This window comes from Paramormyrops kingsleyae, chromosome 10, assembly GCF_048594095.1.
Source record: "Paramormyrops kingsleyae isolate MSU_618 chromosome 10, PKINGS_0.4, whole genome shotgun sequence".
Taxonomy (NCBI): domain Eukaryota; kingdom Metazoa; phylum Chordata; class Actinopteri; order Osteoglossiformes; family Mormyridae; genus Paramormyrops; species Paramormyrops kingsleyae.
In genome coordinates, this window is record NC_132806.1 from 29,022,620 (window position 1) to 29,044,838 (window position 22,219).

The following is a 22,219-nucleotide window of genomic DNA, read 5'->3' on the forward strand; positions in this document are numbered from 1 at the left end:
AAAGACCCAGAAACAGAAGGAGTACAAATAACCCCCCCCCCCCCCCTCCCTAACCCCCCCCCCCCAGACAGGAACTGTACCAACAACTTTGGGGGTGTGTGACCACATGTGAATGGTCTGAAATATGTAAGAAACAGCTTCTTTACAGAACACCTGTTAAAACTGGATTAGACCAGTGTTTCCCAACCCGGTCCTCGGGACCCACGGACGGCCCACATTTTTGCTCCCTCACAGCTCCCAGTAGGAGCAAAAGCGTGAACCGTCTGCGAATCCCCAAAGACTGACTGGGAAACACTGGATTAGACATGTTGCTTTCCTGAAATCTTGTTGAGGTTTTTAATTAGGCTGATCAGGACGGCTCGATACTGCCAGAACAGCATGGAGCTGTCAAGGGTTACTAAACTTCAAAGTTTTTGCATGCTGCAAATGAGCTGGCTTTGGGAACGACTTTAACAGCTTAATGGGCACTGCTCCGTCCAGCAGGAATACTTAACGCCGTTTGAGTGGGACGAAAACACCATTCCCGTGAGCTTTCATTGCCACGCAACCTGCTGATTCGGAGAGGAAGGCTCCGTCATGCATATGTCAGCCATCGACTTAAAGCACATTTTAATTTTATAAGCTCAGAAGTAACCTTAATAAATATTTTATTAGTGGCTGATTACTAAATAATGAGCATATCTGCCAGCGTAATGTACTGGCATGCATATGTAAGGAAGTGTATAATGGATAATTGCCAGACTGGGAGTGTATGAGAAGACAGGACAAGAGATCAGGGTCCCCCCCCTCCCCCCCCCCCCCCCCCACACACATTCTCCCATGTTCTGGTACATTCTCCCATACTTCTCTCACAAACACGCATGAATACAGAATAATAAACAACTAAAACCTTTACACTTTTTACCGAATGATTCACATATTTAGCTAAATCTAATCAGTGCAATTAAATTATGCCTAAACTTAATATAGCACAGTGATGTGTCGGTTGCCATGGTTTCTCGCGTGCTGGCTGACCCAAGAGTGGGGCATTAATCACAGCTCTGAAACCAACGTGAGGCGCTGCTATAACCTAAAACTCATGCAGCTCTCTAGAAAAATCCACAACGGAACCCAAATGGCCACAGCAGTTTAGGAACATGCCTAGGCAGCTCAACAGTGGAACCCTCTACATTAACACCCAACTACACAAACTTCGTAATACATTCCTATACCACTCCACAGAAACACCCAATAAACCTACAACGCCTAACACCGCTCAGCAAAAACTCCCCAAACTCCTACGACCCAACACACCAGAAGCCCCTTCCTCCCCTAATGTAAACCAGACCTCTGCCATGGAGGAAAGGAATATCATGCTCCCTGCCCTGTGACCAATCACAGGGCAGGAAGGATGAACGCATCACCGCCAGTGTCCTCGCTCCTTTGCGTTCCCTAAAAGCAGTGATGTTACCCAACAAGGTACTGTTTAAACAACACCACTGCAGCCAACAGTAAATATCCACATCAGGTCCAAAGTATGTGCAGATTATACTCTCTGAGGTTACTTTATTACATTATCCTACACAGCAGTATCAGGTAGGACCCCTATTTGTGTCCAGAGTCGCTTCAAGGTTAAACGAGTTACGGTTCACAGAAGCTTTCCTGCTGTATTGAGTGGTTCATTTTGAACTTGTACCTATTCCTTTAGGTTTAACAAACCTGGCCATCCTCCATTGACCTCTCTTATAAACCAGGCCACGGAAATGCCACCGACTGGCTCATTTTTATCCCCCACACTGGTCTCTGTAAATTCAAGCCACTGTACTGAGTGAGAAGACCAGGAGGGTGACTGTTTCTGAGATTTACAAACCCGTATGTCTGGCACTAACAATCACACCGCGTCTAAAACTGACTGGATCACATGCCTCAGCTGTGAACCTCACCCTGCCTGTATTCAGCTGCAAAACACAAGATTCACTGTTTATATCAAGAAGCAGGTGTAGCTCCCAAAGCGAGCATGGGGTGCAGTACGGCTATATACATTATCTAGTACCACCATTAATGCTCTGTACAAAACATTAAAATATCAGCTAAAGGCCGCATTTATTTCTTTGTGGGGACCGTCCATTCATTTCTATGGGCAAATCCCTAAATACCAACATGACAACCTTAACCCCTACCCATCTCTAACCATAACCGTAAGTAACCAAGCAAAATACAAGAGTTTTTGCATTTTCGGGTTTTTGATTACATTCACAAATTTTTATAAATTTGTGAGTTGTGAGTTTCCCCATGTGAAGACCGAAAAAATGCTCCCCACTTCAGAATAACAGATTTTTATGACATTGTGGAGACAGACAGACAGACAGATAGACAGACAGACACACACAAACACACACACAATTGACAATTTAGATAAGCCAAGCAACAGGAGTCCAACTGCATGTCTTTGCAGGAGAAGCACGGCTCCAGCTGACTGGGCTACAACAAGCAAACGCCACACACACGGGACAGGATCGAGGGCCATTTCCGGAGGAGCGAGGCCGCAATGCCACTGAAGGCCATTCAGCCCGGATGTAAATGACAGGTGACAGAGCAGTCCCTCCCTTCTTCAGTAGATACACTCACGGCAGTCTGAGGGGCTGCTGTCCACTGGAATATTCAGATCACTGCATAACGCAGAGTCACACGAGTATCCGGGACCAAATAAAGCAACAGCCGCTGGCGCCTCTCAGTGGAGAAGAACTGAAGAGGGCGTCCCCAGAGGTGGAAATTTCAGGTCCAGAAAGTAGAAATCCTGACCATGATTTAGTGTCAATCAACCACTTGAGTATAAAGAGTCATAGTTACAGAGTACTCCACTGGTTGGTTGAAACAAAATCCTGGTGTGGATTCGTACTTTCTGGACCTGAAATTTCCACCTCTGCCCGTCCCAGACACAGCACTTCTGTTAGCAGAGGGCATCAGCCATATTACTGACGATACACATCATAGCTGTCCAATTAGAAACACATATCTCCAAAAATCCATTATTTCAGGAGCATAAAAAAGCATTTTCTCAGAAACTATTTTACAAAGTAAACCTAAACCATCGTAATCAGACACCCTTAGCATCACAAATAGAAGCCTGTCTTTACACACTGTCAGTGAACGGTTTAATGTTTTAAATGGACTTATGTGGATTGTTTTCAGTGAGGCAAATATGTCCATGTTATCTAGCTACCTAGATATCAATACTAAGTTGTTAAAATTAGCCATATAAAGTACTTGACTTAGATAACTAGTATTTATGTTTCTACTCATTAGTAGAAACAAATCCTAGTTAAATAGATGACTTCATAAAACATCTTTTTATTGGTCAATTAGGTGTCAAATGCTATCAGTAGACAGTGACAGATCTTCACTGCACACGTAGCTGAACGCTAAAGCATCTTCACTGCACATGCAGCTGAACGCTAAAGCATCCTCACTGCACACGTAGCTGAATGCTAAAGCATCTTCACTGCACACATAGCTGAACGCTAAAGCATCTTCACTGCACACGTAGCTGAACGCTACAGCATTTTCACTGCACACGTAGCTGAATGCTAAGCCAACATAGGCTGCGGTCTGCATTGGGAAAAACTGAGAGCCAGTGACTCAGAGACCAGTCTCACACCAGTCACGCCATGCTGCTCTCACCCAAACAAGCGTGTCAGCCACATTCAGACACAACTCCAGAGTCCTTATTGCATTTACTCGCCGGTGCTAGCAGGAGAATATCTGTCCACAATATCTGTCCAATTCTACAGTGTCAGTCTAAGGAATTGGGGGATTTAGAAGCATAAAGGGCTTGATATGTGAGACGTGTTTACCAAGAGATGAGGTTGGTGATGGATTAGCAACGAGTGCAGTGCAGAAATAAGTCATGTCATCCATCTACTGGAACTAAGTGTCACGTACCTAATACCAATTAGAGTAACTGCAAGTTATAAAGTTATACAGTCTTTAATCATGGATTAAGCAGGCAGAGACTGTTCTTGTAACTTAGTATCTCATTAAGTGCCCTTTCCCTGCCATAAACAAGTTGTCAGTGAAAAGGTTCGAGGTCAACATTTACATCTCCATACACTGCCGGAGGCCCATCTGGCTTCGCTGTCCCCATATCCCTGCCCGCCAGCTCATCGCAGAATTACGCGTAAAATGAGAACAAAAACAGCGAACCTTCCGGCTTGGTTCGCCTCAGCGAGGCCATATGCCGTGACGTTCCCAAGCGGGAGGTAAACACCGGGCAACAAAGCAAACGGTTTCATCACCACGGTATTGATCTGCATTGCAAAACGTGTCTAAAATCGACAAATCCAGGAGGCAAAGTGCAGAGGCTGTGATGAAGGTAAACCAATGAGAAACGACCGCTGTCACTGTACAGTAATCGGTAACGGCTTACTTCACAAACCTCACGGCTGTTACCTTAGTTACAGAAATTAACAGCACCATAAAATAATTTTTCCTAAACAGGGCAGCATCTGACATTGCTATGAGTTCACCTTAAAGTTAACTGTCATTTACAGTACAGTCGACCCGTCCACACTGCGGGGATTAGGGGGCAGGCCCCCCTCGATCTGGAGAAACCATGTAAAAAAAATTTGGTCTCCTTGGCGAGCGATGTGAAGTGTTTCGGATTTTAGTACAGTTTGGGGCACAAAAACGGCACGAAAGGATATGAGAAATGCGAGATACGTAGATCACTGCGAGCTCACTGCGAGCTGCCACATGAGAGGTTGCTGTAAACACGCTTGGTCTCCTCGCAGCAAACACTGTACATATATTTTATGCATTTATGAGTTACTAAACTTTTAGCGTGTCCTCTGCTGGCCTTCGTGTGTTGTCTGCGGCTTTCACAAAAATCTCTTATGCCAACCCCACGATGTATCAAAACCACGATCGGGAAAGTCGAGATGCAGAAGGGTCAGCAGTATATTACAGTTGCGCTTATGGGTTAAATTTGCCTTGGGATCCTCAGTCTACTCACTTTTACTACATAAATCTCCTTCATCTTAATCTAAAATTAAACCTGATTTGTAAAATAGAGTTTCTTCTATTAACCACCAATTCAGCTGAGTTCAGTTCCATTCATTTTCCTACATAATCCTTTTCCAACACAGTCGTCCCAAAGAGCTTAACAAAAATTCAGCAGCATCATTGATAGATATAACATAAGTTGCTGTTATATGCTATTAAAGGAATGGAAAATCCAGCGAGTGGAAAAGCCAAAAGACAACAGAGGCAGGAAAAAACTTCTATGGAACGGGTTTGGAGGGAAAAAATGCCTTGGAGTCCAAGCCTGACTGGCGGCAGCCCCCCCCCCCCCCCCTTCAGGCCAAACGTTAAACAAGTCAGAAATAAGTGTGACAAGTGTTGTTAAAAATAAAGTTCCGAGTGGGATGATGGGCTCCCATTCAGTTCCCTGTCAGAGCTGCTAATGATGCTCCGCAGTTTAGCCCCAGATGTGCTGGTCCAGAACAGATCCAGGCCTCACGGCCTGTGCTCAGTTTCATCCATTAAAATAATTTCTACTTCTTTCAGGTCACCATCATCCCGAGCCTGACATGGGAAGCAAACAGAAGGGCACATCCTGAACAGACACTCGCACACCACTGAGTCGCCAGAACTGGGCGCTTTCAAAGTAAAGAAGGACACCAGAGTTCCCAGCAAGAAACTCAAAACTGAGGAGGAACCCAGAGCCCCCAACAGACAACACAAAACGCCCCCAGGCCAAGCATCCAAACTCCGCACAGGCAAATCCAGGATGACACCCGGGACCCGAAGGCAGTGAGGTGACACTTTTATCTGCTAAGCCACCATGCCATCCATCATGGACTTATATCACCGTCTAAATGCCAATATCGCGGCATATCGACTCATGTCTTTAGCTAGAGGCCAGAATAACTCTTGGAATGGGGGAGACTGGGACCATGCAGTTTCCCGACACCAAAAGCCTGCAGAGAGCTAACAGATTCAATCTAATCTGATTATAATTTATTAATTTTATTAGTTTGGTTTAAATTATGGGAGACTACCTGCTGGGGTGCGGTACCCTCTGCCAAACTTGCACAACAAAAGATATAAAGTGAAAAGAAAGGACAAAAAGTATTACTAAATGCTATTGGATGACTGGCATATACAGTATATGTTTCAGGGGTAAATTCATGTGAACAGATATGCCCATCAAGGTGCTCTCTGTCATATCCACAGCAGTAATTTGCTCTGAAGGGTATTTCTGCACTGGATGAAAAATCTTACACATTCCGAAAAGTTTATCCATTAATCCACCTAACAGCCGCTTACCCTGGTCAGGATTAAGGACCGAAGGAGGGATTAAAGCCTGCAATAGCAGCACAGAGCACAGGGCAGGAGAGCATCCTGGATATGGCTGCCAGCTCATCACAAGCTACACACAATCATTACAGGCTATTCAGAGACCTTGTATGCAAAACACACACACACACAGAGCAAGGAAGGGACTCAAACCTATAACCCAGGAGTACTACCCACCACCTTGTCCCTTAATCTCCAGTTGACGTATTTTAATCTGCGTTTCATGAGAGGGAGAAAAACAGTTAAGTTAAAGAATGGGATGAATGACTGCTTGGAAAAAAAATAGGTTCAACCTGCATCATATACCCTCAATTTTAAAAGCTTATTTTACTTTAGAATGTCAAACTCCGTTCTCTCAATTTATTATTGTATGTGGTGAAAGCAAAGTTTGTACATAGTAATATTTTTACAGTTAATTTCCATTTTTTAATTTTTATTTTACGCATTCCTGTCCTACAAACGGAGGCACGCTGGAGTGTTACGGGGCAGCCCCTTTCCTGCATTAAAAAGACCGTAACTTACAGCAACTCCAAAAGAAAGTCGAAATGCACGTCATACTCCTCCTTCCACATTTTCCTCGCCTTCAGACCGCTAGATCGAGCGGACAGCACGGTGAAAGCCCAGCGCAGAGGTCGCTCAAAGCCATGTTCGGCGCCGCCAAGGCGCTCGTCCGAAGCAGCGCAGCCGGCCAGAGGGGCTCATGTCGCCCCGCTAGAAAGGCGCCCGGAAAGGCTGCATGATGCGCGGCGCTCTTCAGATCACGCTCTCCATAAAAATAGTTCATAGATTAACGCGTGTACGACCCGGGTCGCCGTGCCGGATTACTCATTACGAGCTTTCGTTTTTTCTCTTTTGTTTCGTTAAAGTTTAAACGTTTAAGCAGCAGGGGAAGGGGCGGAGTGTCCCGCATAGCGCTGCGCTTTACGCCGTGATGCGGACCACACTGCTTCTCATTTTCCAGTGGCGCAATCCAGCTGCAGAGCTCGACTTTGGCTGCACTGCACTGCAGGCAGGAACGCTTCCTAGGAAAAATACTAAACACGCTGCATTAAATATCGTTCGTATTACATATCGTTCAAAGTATGCCCTAATAATAACTTTTTTTGTCATTACGGTGATGTGTATTATTATTGAAATAATTTTATTATTCAAAATTGTTCCTGTGTTCTACGTTTTCGAAAAAGGAATGCGAGGTTTCACCGTAATTTTTTTGGACTTTTCCTGTTGGCAGTCATAGAAACGGAAAGCTGACCGAATACGGAGAAGTCCCCCATCTGCAACGAATTAGAGCCCGGCAGACAGGCGCAGCGCAGCGGCATCCTGGCACAGCACCGGGACCTCTCTCCGCCCGTTACCCCTTAATATATATCGGGCCTGTGCAGATGTTTGTTTCTGCCCTTTCGTTTAATTAAGTTTCGTAGACAGATGATGAAACGGTGCCTCATTTCACAATTATCTGTAACTTTCTTTGCGGAAAAAAAGCACTGCACATCGAACAGGGGAAACTGCAGAACCTGACCGGATCCATAAATGTTGCTATATTTAGTCTCCCTCTGCTCTCCTTTCAGACACCAGCAGGGGGCGCCGTGACGAGTGTCGTTGTTTGGAATATCAGAGGACAAAGTAACCGGGAATGAACGATGATACACGTCTCAAAGATAAAGCACCGTCATACAGATCGAGCTAACAAATCCTGCATTTGGTCTATCTGATATAATGAATCCACACTATGCCTGTTTACTTTATTGCACAATACAAATCCTTTCTTTCTACTTTTGGTATTTGTGAAGGGAACAGTGTCCCAGCTATGACTCACCTCCTGAAAGCAGAACAGACCCGATAGGAGGGAAGAGAGGGGTATAGATATCGTCTCCAGACTTTTACATGGCGGCAGATGTGCATCACCGGGGTCTGACACATTAAAGCATGCCTCTGTTGCTAACCGTCATCCAAATGAGAAAGGAGACGGCGAGATAAATGCAAAGCACCGAGCCCACCGATTAACCCCAGTTCGCACCCCTCCCCCTCCAAGCACAGGGCTTAATATGCTGTGACAAATGCCCGGCAAGCCGCACCATGGTTAAGTACTTGAACTTGTGAACAAAGGGTCCACAAATTGCTTTTTAGTATCCAGCCGTGTGAAATCTCAAGCTTAAGTGACTTTGAATTAAACTGCCTGCAAAATAACTCAATAAATCCATCTCAAAACAAGCAGTAGTCCTGAATGTGATAATCCTAAAAACATAATGACGGGTGTATGTTACATCAGAGCAAGGCGGTGCTTTTAATTCAATGCTGGCTAAAGCATTAGAGATTCAGCGCCAATGACAGGTATCTGAAATGCTTAGGTAGCCGTCAGCCTATCTTTTGCAGCCTTTTATTGGACCAGTGTTTAGAAGATGGACTGAATTCGGGATGGGAATGTTGTGAGAAAACGAGGAGGGCTGGTACTCTGGAGGCAGACAGAATTTCCTAGGATTTATTTCTTAAAATGACACATCAGCACTGGCAGGAGGCCCTACTGAGCCTCAGCAGCTGTGAAACGCTCTTCCGAACAAACGCAAACGCGGGACTCCTAACGAGGGCGCTCCTGGGCCCGCGTCTGGACGGATCTGTAGACGGAGCAGCGCCGATGCTCCACCCCCGATCCCATAGGTTTTGTGGTGCAGATGTGCAAAATGAGGCCCATGGACTGGAAAGGAGCATGACCGGTTGGAGAGGGAGGGGCTGGTGGGCTGGGTGTTTGCGCTCGGCTGATGTTTGGATGCCAGGCTGCAAGAAAACTCAGGGACAGATAGAAAAGGGAGGGATGGGAATCTCAGCTAAGAGCTAAAGAGGGGAAACTGCCCTTCGTGGCGTGAAACACTGAATCGACCAGGCTGCTTGGTTCACAGACACTCGCCTGCGTGTCTCGGGATAAACAGCAGGCTGCTCCAATCCCCGCCTCCATCCCCTGTAGCGGAGGGAGGTACCATGGCCATCCGTACAGGAGCTGGAAGCCGGTGTGCTGCGAGAGGAAGGCCGAAACCGCTGATGTCACCCCGAACACAATGGCTCATTCAGAGGCCCGGCGGGCAGGAAGTCCCTGCTTGTTTAAACGACTACAGCTGCGGAACAACTACAAGCAGACTCTGTCCACAGGGGAAGAAGGCATCAGAAACTCTGTAGGGGGCTGTAGAAGCAGTCAAAATACGCCCAGATAGGCAAAGAAGTAAGCAAAATCCTACCAGTGTATATTTCATTTGTGTCAATTTTTATATGCTGGACAACATACTCGTTATTGACAGTTTATACACCAATGGAAATCCATGGTAATGTTCAAAAGGTGCCATCAAAGGTGGGGGGCGAAGCAGCCCAAACATCAGCACCAACCTACAAAGACAAAGAGCCAGAAGCGCTAACAGGATGATGAGGAAAGCTGATAGGGGCATAAGACTTAAGGCTGCATCTCGTGCCAAACGTCTTTTCACTGAATACAGCGCAGTCTGCCCGGCTAAGAATTTGTCGTTAAGTTGAAGCAGTATTATCAATGCTTTTTTTTTTCTCTATGAGCTGATGATTACAGGTTTTCCGTTTCAGATTATTACAGTTTCTCAGAGGCTGGGCTGCATTCAGATGCAGGGGTATGAAAAAGGCATTACCAGTCACATGAGAGACACGCCGGGAGCCCGACGTGTCGAGCTCCAGATGTAGCGAAGCGCTTGGCGCTGTTCCTCAGCATGACCCGTGTCGCGTGTCACACGGCAGGAATGTGTCGCCACCCCGTGACCGGGCTTCATTCAGGCCCCTGGTGGGAGTTTCTCAATCACTACAGGCCCCCTTGTGGTGTAAGTGTGAATCAGGGCAGACCTACTAGTTGTCTGCCCCCTGCTGGAAGAACTCGCCAACTGCCCCTGTCACTATAGCACCGCGGCCACGTTCCCCGGCACGGCCTGACGAGGCTTCCTCCGTCTAGCGGCAAGTTCTCGGGAGCGCCGGCCTGTGTATGGCAGCCCCTGGGTTACCATGGCAACAGACAGAAATCCCCTCGCCGCGGAAGTGAGCACAGGCGAGCGTTTCACGCAGGGAGACTGACAGGCCAGGTTAATCAGCGGCAGCAGATGCCTTCAGATAACACTCGCGGGGGTACGGACTGGGAGGCAGGCGGCGGAGAATGTGCGCTGTTATCCATTCCCCCCTTCCTCCCCCCGAATCACCGGCACATACGCGGTGTTTCCAGACTCAGAGCGTAGTCTTCGCCGGGTGTCTTTGTGTTTCATTCCACTTGCCCGGTGGTCGGGCCTAAAAAATGCATCCCTTTCTCAGGCGCCTTTTATGGTAATGCGCGGATCATGTGATCGTCTAAACGTGCCTTTGAGATCTGCTCGGGACTATCCTGTTTGACAGGTGATCAGATTTCCGCTAGTTGCTAACATGCTAAACTGCGTTGTGGAGGAAGGCAGTAAGGACCGGGAGTCGCCCAGGGGACCGGCTGCTGTTCTTCAGCAACGCTATTGATTATTTCAGGCGTTAGCTGCATGAATTATGTATCTCGGTATCGGGCTGGAGACCCCAGGAGTCTCCGGGACAAGGCCAGCTCAGACCAGCAGCGACGGAGCAGACCGTTCCATTTCACAGACATCACAGCTGGTATCCCGGAGCACGGCCCCCTAGCAAAATTGCTACAGACCATCCAGATCGCCTCAGACCTTCCCCTGCCCAAAACATCAATCTGTCTCTAAAAGCAGCCCAGGAGCCTGTCTCCTCTGTGCTCCCAGCTTCCAGTCTGTCTTGCCTGAATTATGGCTGCCATGGCTTCAGCACACGGCGCCAAACTGAGCCCAGCCGCACAAGCAGGGGTAGCACTACAATTTGGGCCCAACCCAGACCAATCCAATTATTGCTCTGCATTTGTTAGGGCCCCTATCACTCAAGGGCCCTGGGAATCGTCCTAACTGCCCCCTTAAGATACCCCTGCACACAGGGCTTCCTCAGATAAATCAGGAACCCATCATGTTTCCTGGAATGCTGGGAATGCTAAAACACACTGGGAATGCTGAAATACGTGGGGAATGCTGAAACATACTGGGAATGGTGAAACACACTGGGAATGCTAAAACATATTATGAAGGCTGAAATATACTGTGAATGCTGAAACATACTGGGAATATTGAAACATGCTGTAAATGCTAAAACACACAGGAAATGCCGAAACATACTGGGAATGCTGAAACACACTGGGAATGCTGTAGCACACTAGGAATGCTGAAATATACTGGGAATACTGAAACAAACTGGGAATGCCGAAACATACAGGGAATGCTGAAACATGCTGTAAACTCTGAAACACATTGTGAATCCTGAAATATGCTAGGAATGCTGAAACACTGGGAATGCGGAAACATACTGGGAATGCTGAAACACGCTGTAAACGGTAAAACACACTGGGAATGCTGAAACAAACTGGAAATGATGAAACACACTGGGAATGCTGAAACATACTGGGAATGCTGAAACATACTGGGAATGCTGAAACAACCTGGGAATGATGAAACACACTGGGAATGCTGAAACATACTGGGAATGCTGAAATATACCGGAAATACTGAAACATACTGACAATACATAAACACGCTGTAAACGGTAAAACATACTGGGAATGCTGAAACACACGAAGAATGCGGCGTCTCGCATAACTCGCTATCCAGTTCAAAATCCGCATCTGTGTTTTTTTCCAAAAAGGCATAAAAATACCATCATTCAGAAAAGGACTCCTGAGCGACAGGCGCTTCTCCATGTTCATGTGTCCCACCTGCCCCTTGCACTGCTCACTGCAGATTTTTGTGCTCTGTCTCATCTGGCCCCCAGTTATCAGGCTCACTGTCCTCACTGCGTGGTTCCCCTCAGATACCGGGCTAAAAGCAGGACACACACCCTAGTACCACAGAGCTAAGAATCAGAACAGCGATCGGATCCGACGGCCTGCGAGTGATGCCGAAAGGTATACACCCTACCTCATGGAGTTAGGAAAGATGCTGGCGCTGTCCGCCGGCCCGTGGGGATCCATGTGGAACCCGTTAGGCAGGGTGCGGAACGCTGAGCGACTCAGCACGTTCTCTGACCGGCTGCTAGTGATGGAGTTCCGGAGCGGGCTGCCCATGTTATCTGCATGGCCCCGCCCTTCATCCGAGCCGGCTTCCATCCCGGCCTCTGGTCCCTCCTGCTCCACCACTGTGGGGAGCTCCAGTGGCTCTGCTAGCTCTGGGACCTCTCGCGCCCTCTGCTGGATGAGCGGGGTGAGCGGCGCCTCGAAGCTGACGCAGCTGTCCGTTTCGTCCGTCAGCGACAGCACGTCCAGCGAGTCCAAGCTGCTGTAGCAGGTCCCCCGGAGCAGCTCAGATTCCACGATGCGCTCGAATGTGGAGCTGAAGCCGTCCTGGTTCTCCCGTGCCTCCTCCTTCTCGTCCTCCCCATCCTCTGCTTCCACCTCCAGCCGCACCTGCTCCACGATGCGCTCGAACGTGGAGCTGAAGCCGTCCCGGTTCTCCGCCTCTCCCTCGTCCTCCTCCAGCACCTCCAGGTCCACCTCCTCCACAATGCACTCGAAGCGCGAGCTGAAACTGTCCTGGCTATCCTGCGCCCCGTTCACCTGGCACTCCTCCTCCTCATCCTCCTCCTCGTTCTCCTCCACATCCCCGTTCTTCTCCCTGCTGAGACACAGAATGGATCAGAGACAGATCACACACCAGCACATGCAGTGGCGTGCCAAACACTGCACCAGCAAAGGACTGCACTGCTGCTCTAAATACATCTGACAATACCACCTCCTGCCACCAGGGTGTGCTCTAATAAACTTCTGTAAACATAAGCAGGCATCATCATACAACAATGGGGTTTAATATCTGCAGACCTATCAGGATCTCTCAGGCCACGGTCGCACATGTGCAAAGTCTCTTGGTGCACTTCCTGCGCAGGTCCGCTGTCGTCATCCCTCGGTCCGCCCTCCGCATGGGCATCCACTTCATTCCCATCTGTGACGCACATCCTCTCCACTGCCACCTCCAGCTCCTCGCAGCCGCCTGTCGCCCCGTCCACCGTGGTCCGCGAGGGTTCATCCGTGGGCGGCACGGCGTCACGCGTCTCCTGGGTCATGGCACCCGTGGCAGCGGTGCCGCAGTAGGGTGAGCTGTCCGGTGGCAGGTTCCGATCCAGGGCTGGCAAACACGTCCTGTCTGTGGGGGGGGGAGGCAAAGGGGACACTGCAGTTTTACATAACGGCTGACCGCGAATCAGTGCAGTGGGAGGACAGAAAAAAATAATGTGTGACTGCGGAGCACAAGAAATGCAGGCCGTGAGGAGTGGATGACCCACATTAGCAGCGTCGGGAAGCAGAGACTCGGGTCACCAGCCACCAGCACCAGCGAGCACGGGGGGGGGGGAGGCAGGCCTGGGGCAGGCCGAGCAGCCCGGAGACGGGAAGCAAACCCCTCCAGCCATCGGCGATGCCGATGACATCATGCTAAGCCGTCGAGTTGACAAGCGGGCCTCAAGAGCCATGGGGAACACAGATAGCCACGGTGGGCAGAGGGTCACTGCACGTCCGTCAGGATCGATCACTGCCGAGCCGCCAGTGGCCGCCAGTCCTGCTCCCAAAGAGCCCCCCCCCCATGGTGTGGCAGAGACGCCGGGATCTGATACGTCTGACATCAGCACAAAGTGAGCGATCCTGAGCAGCCAGATTACTCTCACATCACTAGGAGTGTGACGTCGGGGGAGGGAGGGCTGCCTTACAGGGACAGAGGGTGTGTGACAACCCAAGGGGAACAGGAGCTCGTAAGGACACGGAGTGAAGTTTCTAAACCGGAGATCTACTGACCTGGGAGGGCACCTAACACCTTATTTGGGGAGCGTATGTGATATATTCTGAAGAGCAAGTGCGATTGTACTCACACAGAATTTTAAATGCATCCCTACAGAATAAAGCTCTGTGATTTTCTCAGACTGAGAGCGAGCTGAGACCTGTGTGTGTGTATATATATCGCGGCACTTCTAAAGGAGAAGTCAAAAACACATGTAGGTCTGCTGTCACAGCCAGCCCCGTAACGTCAGGGAGAGCGCCACCTGCAGGCAAAGGTTAGCGACACGTGACTCAGCATGTGTCACACTCGGGTACCGCCCTGCCACCTCTAGATGAGGCATGATTAATGCAACGCTGTTCTATGTCTAATACGTGCAAATCTGACATTTGTATCTGACTTTTGTATCGTGCGCCAAGGTGACCGTCAGGTCTGTGTTTAGTGTTATCGTCCCACTGGAATTGCTGTTTAAACTACTGCAAAACAAAAGCTAACAAAAAATGCTAACAACACATGCTAATGGTGGAACATGGACACTCACGCACACACCGACCCATGGACCAATGCGAAGTGAAAGATAGGAAATGATTAGAACGTCAGCAAGGAAACTGCCCCCATTAGCCTTGTCTCTGTCCAGTCATAACAGCAGTGAATGACGCCCTCTTACAGATCTCTGTGCATTCCTACATCTACCTGTCCTTTCTGCACCTACATCTGTTTTTGTGTCTCTCTACATGCACGTCCGCTTCCGTGTATTTCCGCGTGCGCCTGGGATATCCTGATTCTGCCGAGTTCGACGTATCCCTGGGTCAACAAGGGAGGGGCTTGCCTTTCACTTCTTTAACCAATCACAGTCATTATTGTATGACATCACCATTTGGCCATTTTTGTCTCATTTTCACACTCAAAGCTTCCAGCTACTTGCCATAAGGTGGTGCGTGACTCAGCAGGCAAAGCCTCTGTACTTGTTGTCAGAAGGTTGCTGGTTCAAGCCTTGCTGTTATTATTATTATTATTATCGTCATCATTATGAAATGAAGCCACTCCCTTACATTGCTCCATACAGCCTTTGCAGGTAAGCATGTTGCTATGTTTGTATCTATGACATGTTCCTTAACAAATAGCATACAGATACTTCACAAATCTGTGCACCTCGCGCTTATCAGAAAACACCAGTTTTATTAAATGTGGTGATGTCATATAATGTGTCAGACTGTGATTGGTTAAAGAAATGAAACGCAAGCCACTCCCATGATGACCCAGGGATATGTAGAACTCGGCTAAATCAGGACGTGCTCTGTGTATGTATCTTTGTCTACATCTGTGTATATGCCTGTCTGTGTATTTTTGAATGCGTTGATAATCGTCTGTGTAGGACTGTATATGTCCATGTACATACACTATATCAACAAAAGTATTGGGACACCTGGCCATTACACCTACAGGAGCTTTTATGACATCACGTTCTAAATCTAAAGGCATCAATATGGAGCTGGTCCCCACTTTGCAGCTATAACAGCTGCCACTCTTCTTTCCACAAGATTTTGGAGTCTGTCTGTGGGATTTTTTGCCAATTCATCCAGAAGAGCATTTGTGAGGTCAGGTACTGATGTTGGACATGAAGGCCTGGCTCAGAATCTCAGTTCTAGTTCAGCCCAAAGGTGTTTGATGGGGTGGAGGTCAGGGCTCTGTGTAGGCCAGTCAAGCTCTTCCACACCAAACTCACCCAACCACGTCTTTATGGACCTTGCACTGTGCACTGGCACAGTCTTGCTGGGACAGAAAGGGGCCGCCTTCCCCAAACTGTTCCCACAAAGTTGGAAGCATAGATTTGTCCACATTTTCTTGGTATGCTGAAGTATTACCTTCACTGGAACTGGGGCCCAGCTCAACTCCTGAAAAACAACCCCATACCATTACCCCTCCTCCACCAAATGCAGTCAGGCAGGTAACGTTCTCCTGGCATCCGCCAAACCCGGACTCATCCATCAGACTGCCACATAGAGAAGCGTGATTTGCCACCCCACAGAACAGGATTCCACTGCTCCAGAGTCCAGTGGCGGCGTGCTTTATACAACAACATCCAACGCTTGTCATTGTGCTTGGTGATGTGAGGCTTGCATGCAGCTGCTTGGCCATGGAAGCCCATTCCATGAAGCTCCCGGCGCACAGTGTTTAATGCCAGAGGAAGTTTGGAACTCTGCAGTAACCAATTCAATAGATCATTGGTGACTTTTACGCACTATGCACCTCAGTACTTGGAGACCCTGCTGTGTTGCTCGATGAGGTTTCCCACTTTGTGGCCGAGTTTCCATTTTGCAATAATACCACTTACAGCAGGGAAGAAATTTCACTAACCGACTTATTGCAAAGGTGGCATCCTATGCCATTGTCACGCTTGAATTCACTGAGCTCTTCAGAACGACCCATTCTTTCACAAACGTTTGTAAACCTGAAAGCATGGCTGAGTGCTTGATTTTATACACCTGCGGCAATGGGTCTGAATGAAGCACCCAAGTTCAATTTTTTAGTCCCAATACTTTTGTCCATATGGTATATCTGTGTACATCTGTATATATGTCTGTCTGCATATGTTCAAATGTGTTTGTGTACATCTGTGTAGGTCTGTGTAGATCTGTGTAGGTCTGTATATATGCCTGTCTGTTTCCGTATCTGCATCTGTGAAAATGTATGTATTTGTGTTTGACTGTTTATGCAAATGCGTCTGTGGCTGTGAATCTGTCTGTGTTTAACTGTTTGTATCTGGACGTCTGTGAGTATATATACACCAATGAGCTAAGACATTATGAGCAGCCCCATGTGAAGCGAATAATGTTGACTATCTTGTGAAAAAGGTGTGTGTCGATGTCTGGGATATATTAGACGGTAAGGTAACATTTGGTACTGATAATCCGGGAGAAATGGGCAGGCAAAAATATCTGAGTGACTATGACAAGGGCTAAATCATTATGGTCAGACGACTGGGTCGGAGCATCTCTGAAAAGGCAAGGCCTGTGGGACGCTGACAGCCAGCCGTGGTGAGAACCGACTGAGAGCTGTCTGAGGACGGAAAAGGCATGAACTGCTGACAGGGTATTGGGCATTCAAGATGCAAGATGTAAACAAAGGTTTTCCCACATGATACAAACCAACAGATGGGCTACTGCGGCACGAACGACAGATAATTTTGATGATAATCACAGGAGTAATTTATCACGATACACAGTGCAGTGGACACCGATGTGTATAGGGCTGCGTAGCCGCGGATCGGACATCCCACAGACGCTCGACATGGCCGTCCACGCGATGGCCCTTCTCAGTCACTCAGACCTCCGCCCATTTCTTCTGCTTTCAACATGTCGACGACGAGTAGCGAATGTTAGGTTGTTGTCTGATATATCCCAGTCCTTGACACACACTGATTTTACTAGATGGCCAACATTATACGCTTCACGTGGGGGTGATCATAATGTTCTGGCTCATCGGTGTGTGTGTGTGCGTGTGACCAAATGTCTCCCACAATGTAATGAAAACCTGTTTTTTTATGTTGTGGGGACCACTTTTCGGGTCCCCACAAAGATCTGTAAATGCAACCAAAAAAGTAAAAATGCAAAAAGTCTCATATTTAGTTTGGTTACTTATGGTTAAGGTTAGGGTTAGGTAGGGGTTACGGTCCTCATGTTGGGATTAGAGGTTTCCACTTAGAAATGAATGGAGAGTCCCCACAAAGATTTAACTACAAACTAATGTGTGTGTTTGTGCATGTGTGTGTGTGTGTGCGTGAGTGCATGTGTATCTGTGGATTATGTTTATATTACATTGTAGGGACCAAATGTTCCCCACAATGTAATAAAAACCTGTAATTTTGATGTTGTGGGGACCATTTTTCAGACAAACTGACAGAGTGAGTGCACATTCATTACAGTGACACAACCACAAAAATTATACATACATAATACATATAGCAGCAACTTTCGTCACAGTAAGGAAAGTGTAGAATTGCAAAGTAACTGGGTAACTGAATGACCTCCTATGTGACAAAGAAATGGAGACAGAGCTGATTCTGCTGCAGGATCATAGCTGCACAGAGTTCAGAGAGACTCGGGTATCTCCGTTCCTGTCATTCTGTCGCCCTCCACGGGGATTTTCGCCCTGCTTACCGAAGCATGTTTAAGGTCCTGCCTGGTATCGATCCCATTCCATGAGATTTACAAAAGCCAAATTATCTAAGGCGGCGTTTCCCAACCCGGTCCTTCACAGTCAGTCCACATTTTTGCTCCCTCAGAGCTGGGTGGGGAGGACCGGATTGGAAAACACTGATTTAGGGTGTGCGAATCAGGACGCCGGCTCCCTGGAGCGAGGAGCAGTGCGTGCCGCTGCTCCCACTGAGGGAGGTGGAAGGAGGAAAGCAGGGAGCGAACACAAAGGCCCCAGCACAATGGGAGTCAATCACAGAGAAGGCAGAGTCCCTGCCAAAACCATTCCTCTGCTGGAGGGGCACAATGCTACAAGAATCACCGAAGATCCATATGTTCTTGCTCAACTGGGCATAAATACATGTTAACAAAACAGTTAGAACCCCTGGCGTGGGGCCAGGAAGCGCGTCTCCAGACACCCGTACGGAAAAAAAAAGCGAAGTCTGGATAAAACCCAACGCCACGTCACTGCCGAATGCCCGCGTACAAAACAAGTCGAAGTTAGGATTCTGCCACGAAAGCCGGGTTCCGCACAAACAGAAGGCGGGCTGCCCCTGCTGGCACATTCAAACAGATCCTGGCGCAATGCTGAGCGCAATAGTTCCCCAAGCGGCCGAAGAACGTTGCTCTGCATCGAATGGGCGCGTAGATTTACCTCCTCGGCACAACTCAGCCCCCATTAAAGAACAGACAAGATGAGATCAATTAAGAGGCGCCATAAAAATAACAACATGTGCAACCACTTCTCTGACTGAGTAAACAGGATATAAATTGTACAGGCCTTCCTCATTTCAGTCGAACGAAACAATCACACTTTGTATTCTGCACTTGACTCAAAGGCATGGCATACAATAAGCTGTCAGAAATACTCTCTGAAACATTTGTACTATTAACATTCAGCCACGCAAGCCAAATTGTTGTCAAAAGTGTGGCACAGGGACCTCATTATTTAAACCCGAAGCTGAAGGCCAAGGTTTTAATACCAGGCTGGTGTGTTGAGGGTTTACGCTCAGTTTCAGCTCATGAGCTGAACTGCTGAAGGGAGGCATCTCTAAGACCCAACTGGAAGTGGTTCTGCCTGCCTAAGCCGAGCAGAGCTGTGTCAGGCTCGTGATATCTCCTAATTAAGTGCTTCATGCGGCACGTGCTGCAGAGGCAAGCAGCTCACGACGCTAATGGAGACAACGCTCTGCATGCCCAAAAAAACACAGGGTGGCATCTCCACCTCTGCTCAATAGCCTGATAGCCGACCATCCTCTCAGGTAACAGCGACACTTTGGGTACAGCACAAGGAAAAACGTACTTCACAAAACATCTAGCGAAATATACTCTGGGATTTTCATATCATGCTCTTTTACCGAATACTGCTTTCACCTAAGCTTGTGTTTTCTTCTAACAGTCAAGTTTACTTTGATTTAAGCATAACATACCACAGACGCTTCTCTACTTACGAACGAGTTACGTTCCGTGTGGCCGATTGTAACTTGAAATGTTCGTAAGTCGTCATTCAACATCATTTTAAGGGTATATGCAAGTACAAAGAACTAGGATGCTGGGAGTCCGCACGCTACACTGCTGCGCGGCGGGAGTAGCGGCCAGACGTCGTACCAGGCGGAATTGGCACATAGAAAAAAAAATTGATGTTGCGGACAGGAAACGGGAGCCCAATGAACACAATTTCGACATACAGTCCTCTTCGTTCATATGTCTGAAAGTTCGTAAGTTGAAAGTTCATAAGTAGAGGAGTGTCTGTACATACTATATATAACATACTAAATACTACAAACATGTCACACTCCTCTATTATTCCTCAATGAAGCCTTCAGCTCATGTCCGATTTAATTCGATATTCTGATACATATTTATCTTTCCTAACTTTTATTGTTCATTTTTATCTATTTTTGAATCCTTCCCACATTGTGTTTTTGGACAATGCGGTTAGGAGATCAATAAAGCTGTACCTTCATCTAATCTTAATAACTTCTCTTCATATGGCTGTAAGACAGCGGATCAGGCTGCCAATTTGGACTGGGGAGGGACCCGCTGGCCAACACACAATGGCATCCATCCGCTCCGCTGGGCGAGACATACGGGAGGCACCTCGAGGTCCCTCTTGGAGCGGCAGAGTTCTCTAGTGCTGAGTCACACATGCCCTGGCACATGACTTGGGGGAATGAGGTCTGCCACCAAAGACGAGGAGGATGTCACAGTAGAGGCTACGTTTACCCGCAACGCCCATCTCACACTGCCTTCTCCAAGTCGGCACGGAGTGTTCTGAAAGAACGCCAGGGGACACACTGATAAACTCTTTACCCCTCGCCGATGACACAGCTAAAAGTCTGCAAGTCAACATCTCCAGGCATTGAAGGCTCCCTAAATCACGTTTGCTTGATTTCTCATCCCCTTCTGCCCTGACTGTAATGTGGAAGAGGAAGGTGGATGGATGGATATCATATTTATGCCAGAATCACACTCTCCGTGAATTTCTGTCTATCTCTCTGTGGCTTCAGAAACCGTGTGTAGTTTGCCTGTAGGAAATGCTGGATTCACCAAAGATACGCTTGTATGATACACTGTAACCACAGTGTGTAATGTAGCATGTCAATCATCTGTATGACCTACTAACCCTGTTCTTTAGAAAATCTTCTATATTCAAACGTGCACCGCAGGAACCCTGCATACTAAACACCTAAAACACAAGGATGCTGCGCATCGCGGCGTTTATAATTGCCTGAAAGAAGCAAGCTTTACAAGCACACAAGCATGCGTGTAATTTTTACATGGCTACATTAACCCCTGAAAGACTGCCCTAAACATTGTGCCAAAACGTCTATAAACAGCAAGGGATATTATCTCATAACAATGGGTTGTTATAAAAGGTGACTTGCATTGATATAAATGCTGACCTGTCACAAATCCCAATAATGAGCAACTTTAAAGCACCCGAAACAGAGTGAATTGCTCAGCAATGGAAACCCACGGCTCGTTAATCATCTGTCTGTCACATTTACAGCTTCAAGGTCGAACGTTGCCATATATCGTGCCACATAACCTAAAGTGACATCATTTGAAATGTACGACAGATTTTATAAGCGGTGAAATGTTACATAAAATCCACATGAGCCAGTAAACACACTAAACGCACGTTTTATGACGAATAGAAAAGAAAATGGGCTTATATTTTTTCCCGGGGTGTCTAGTCTGGCGCAGAGCTGTCTAGGCGTCTGACGCCTTTATTTCGGCTGAATCCATTGACGATGCCCCCTCCTGGAAAGGGTTAACAATAGGCTAAAGAATGAGCCTTATCAAACGCTTTCATTGTGTCTGCATTTCACATGTTCGAGCTCAACCGTCATTATCATCAGATTATGTTAGACGCTTAAATAATATAATTAAGATAATAACGGGGGGATGGATAATGACGGGGGTTTTGTTCAGGATTCGGTACCCAATGCCGCACCTGTTCCAGTCTAATCTTTGGGCTTTAAATAAGTGGACCGGACTTTGACATGTCACTCACACTGCGTGACACCCCACCGGTACCAGTAAGATGTAACGACTTTAGAGGAAAACACACACACACACACGCGCTCTCTCTCTCACACACACACCCGTACAGCTGACTAGAACCGAGATGCAGCCATATTTCCTCAGCCTCCCAGTACAGTCACCATGACAACAGGATGATTGGGAGACACTGCTCGCGCTGCCCGCTGCTTTCTTCCTTCCGAAATAGACCTTGCTTTCCAAATGCGAGCTGCCCTGATAGAAGGGTTAAAGATTTCACATAAGAGTAAATATTCGGCGTGAACACAGGATAGTGTGTGTGTGCAAAATGCATATATCTTTCCA

The 22,219-nt window shown here is 47.6% G+C and overlaps 1 protein-coding gene across 3 annotated transcripts in view; it reads right to left on the reverse strand.

Moving 5' to 3' along the window:
* psd2 (pleckstrin and Sec7 domain containing 2) overlaps positions 1–22,219 on the reverse strand; it is a 37,911-nt gene that overhangs the window by 15,084 nt on the left and 608 nt on the right. Inside the window, exons 2-3 of one of the 3 annotated variants that reach the window (XM_023797700.2) lie at positions 13,226–13,547; positions 12,330–13,022 (exon numbers count right to left, since the gene is read on the reverse strand). In XM_023797700.2, coding sequence (XP_023653468.2) covers positions 12,330–13,022; positions 13,226–13,467 — 935 coding nt within the window. In that variant the 5' untranslated portion in view covers positions 13,468–13,547. Of the gene's footprint in view, positions 1–6,858; positions 7,360–12,329; positions 13,026–13,225; positions 13,548–22,219 lie in introns of those variants that run through there. The other 2 variants (XM_023797699.2, XM_072717650.1) reach the window with 2 other exon arrangements.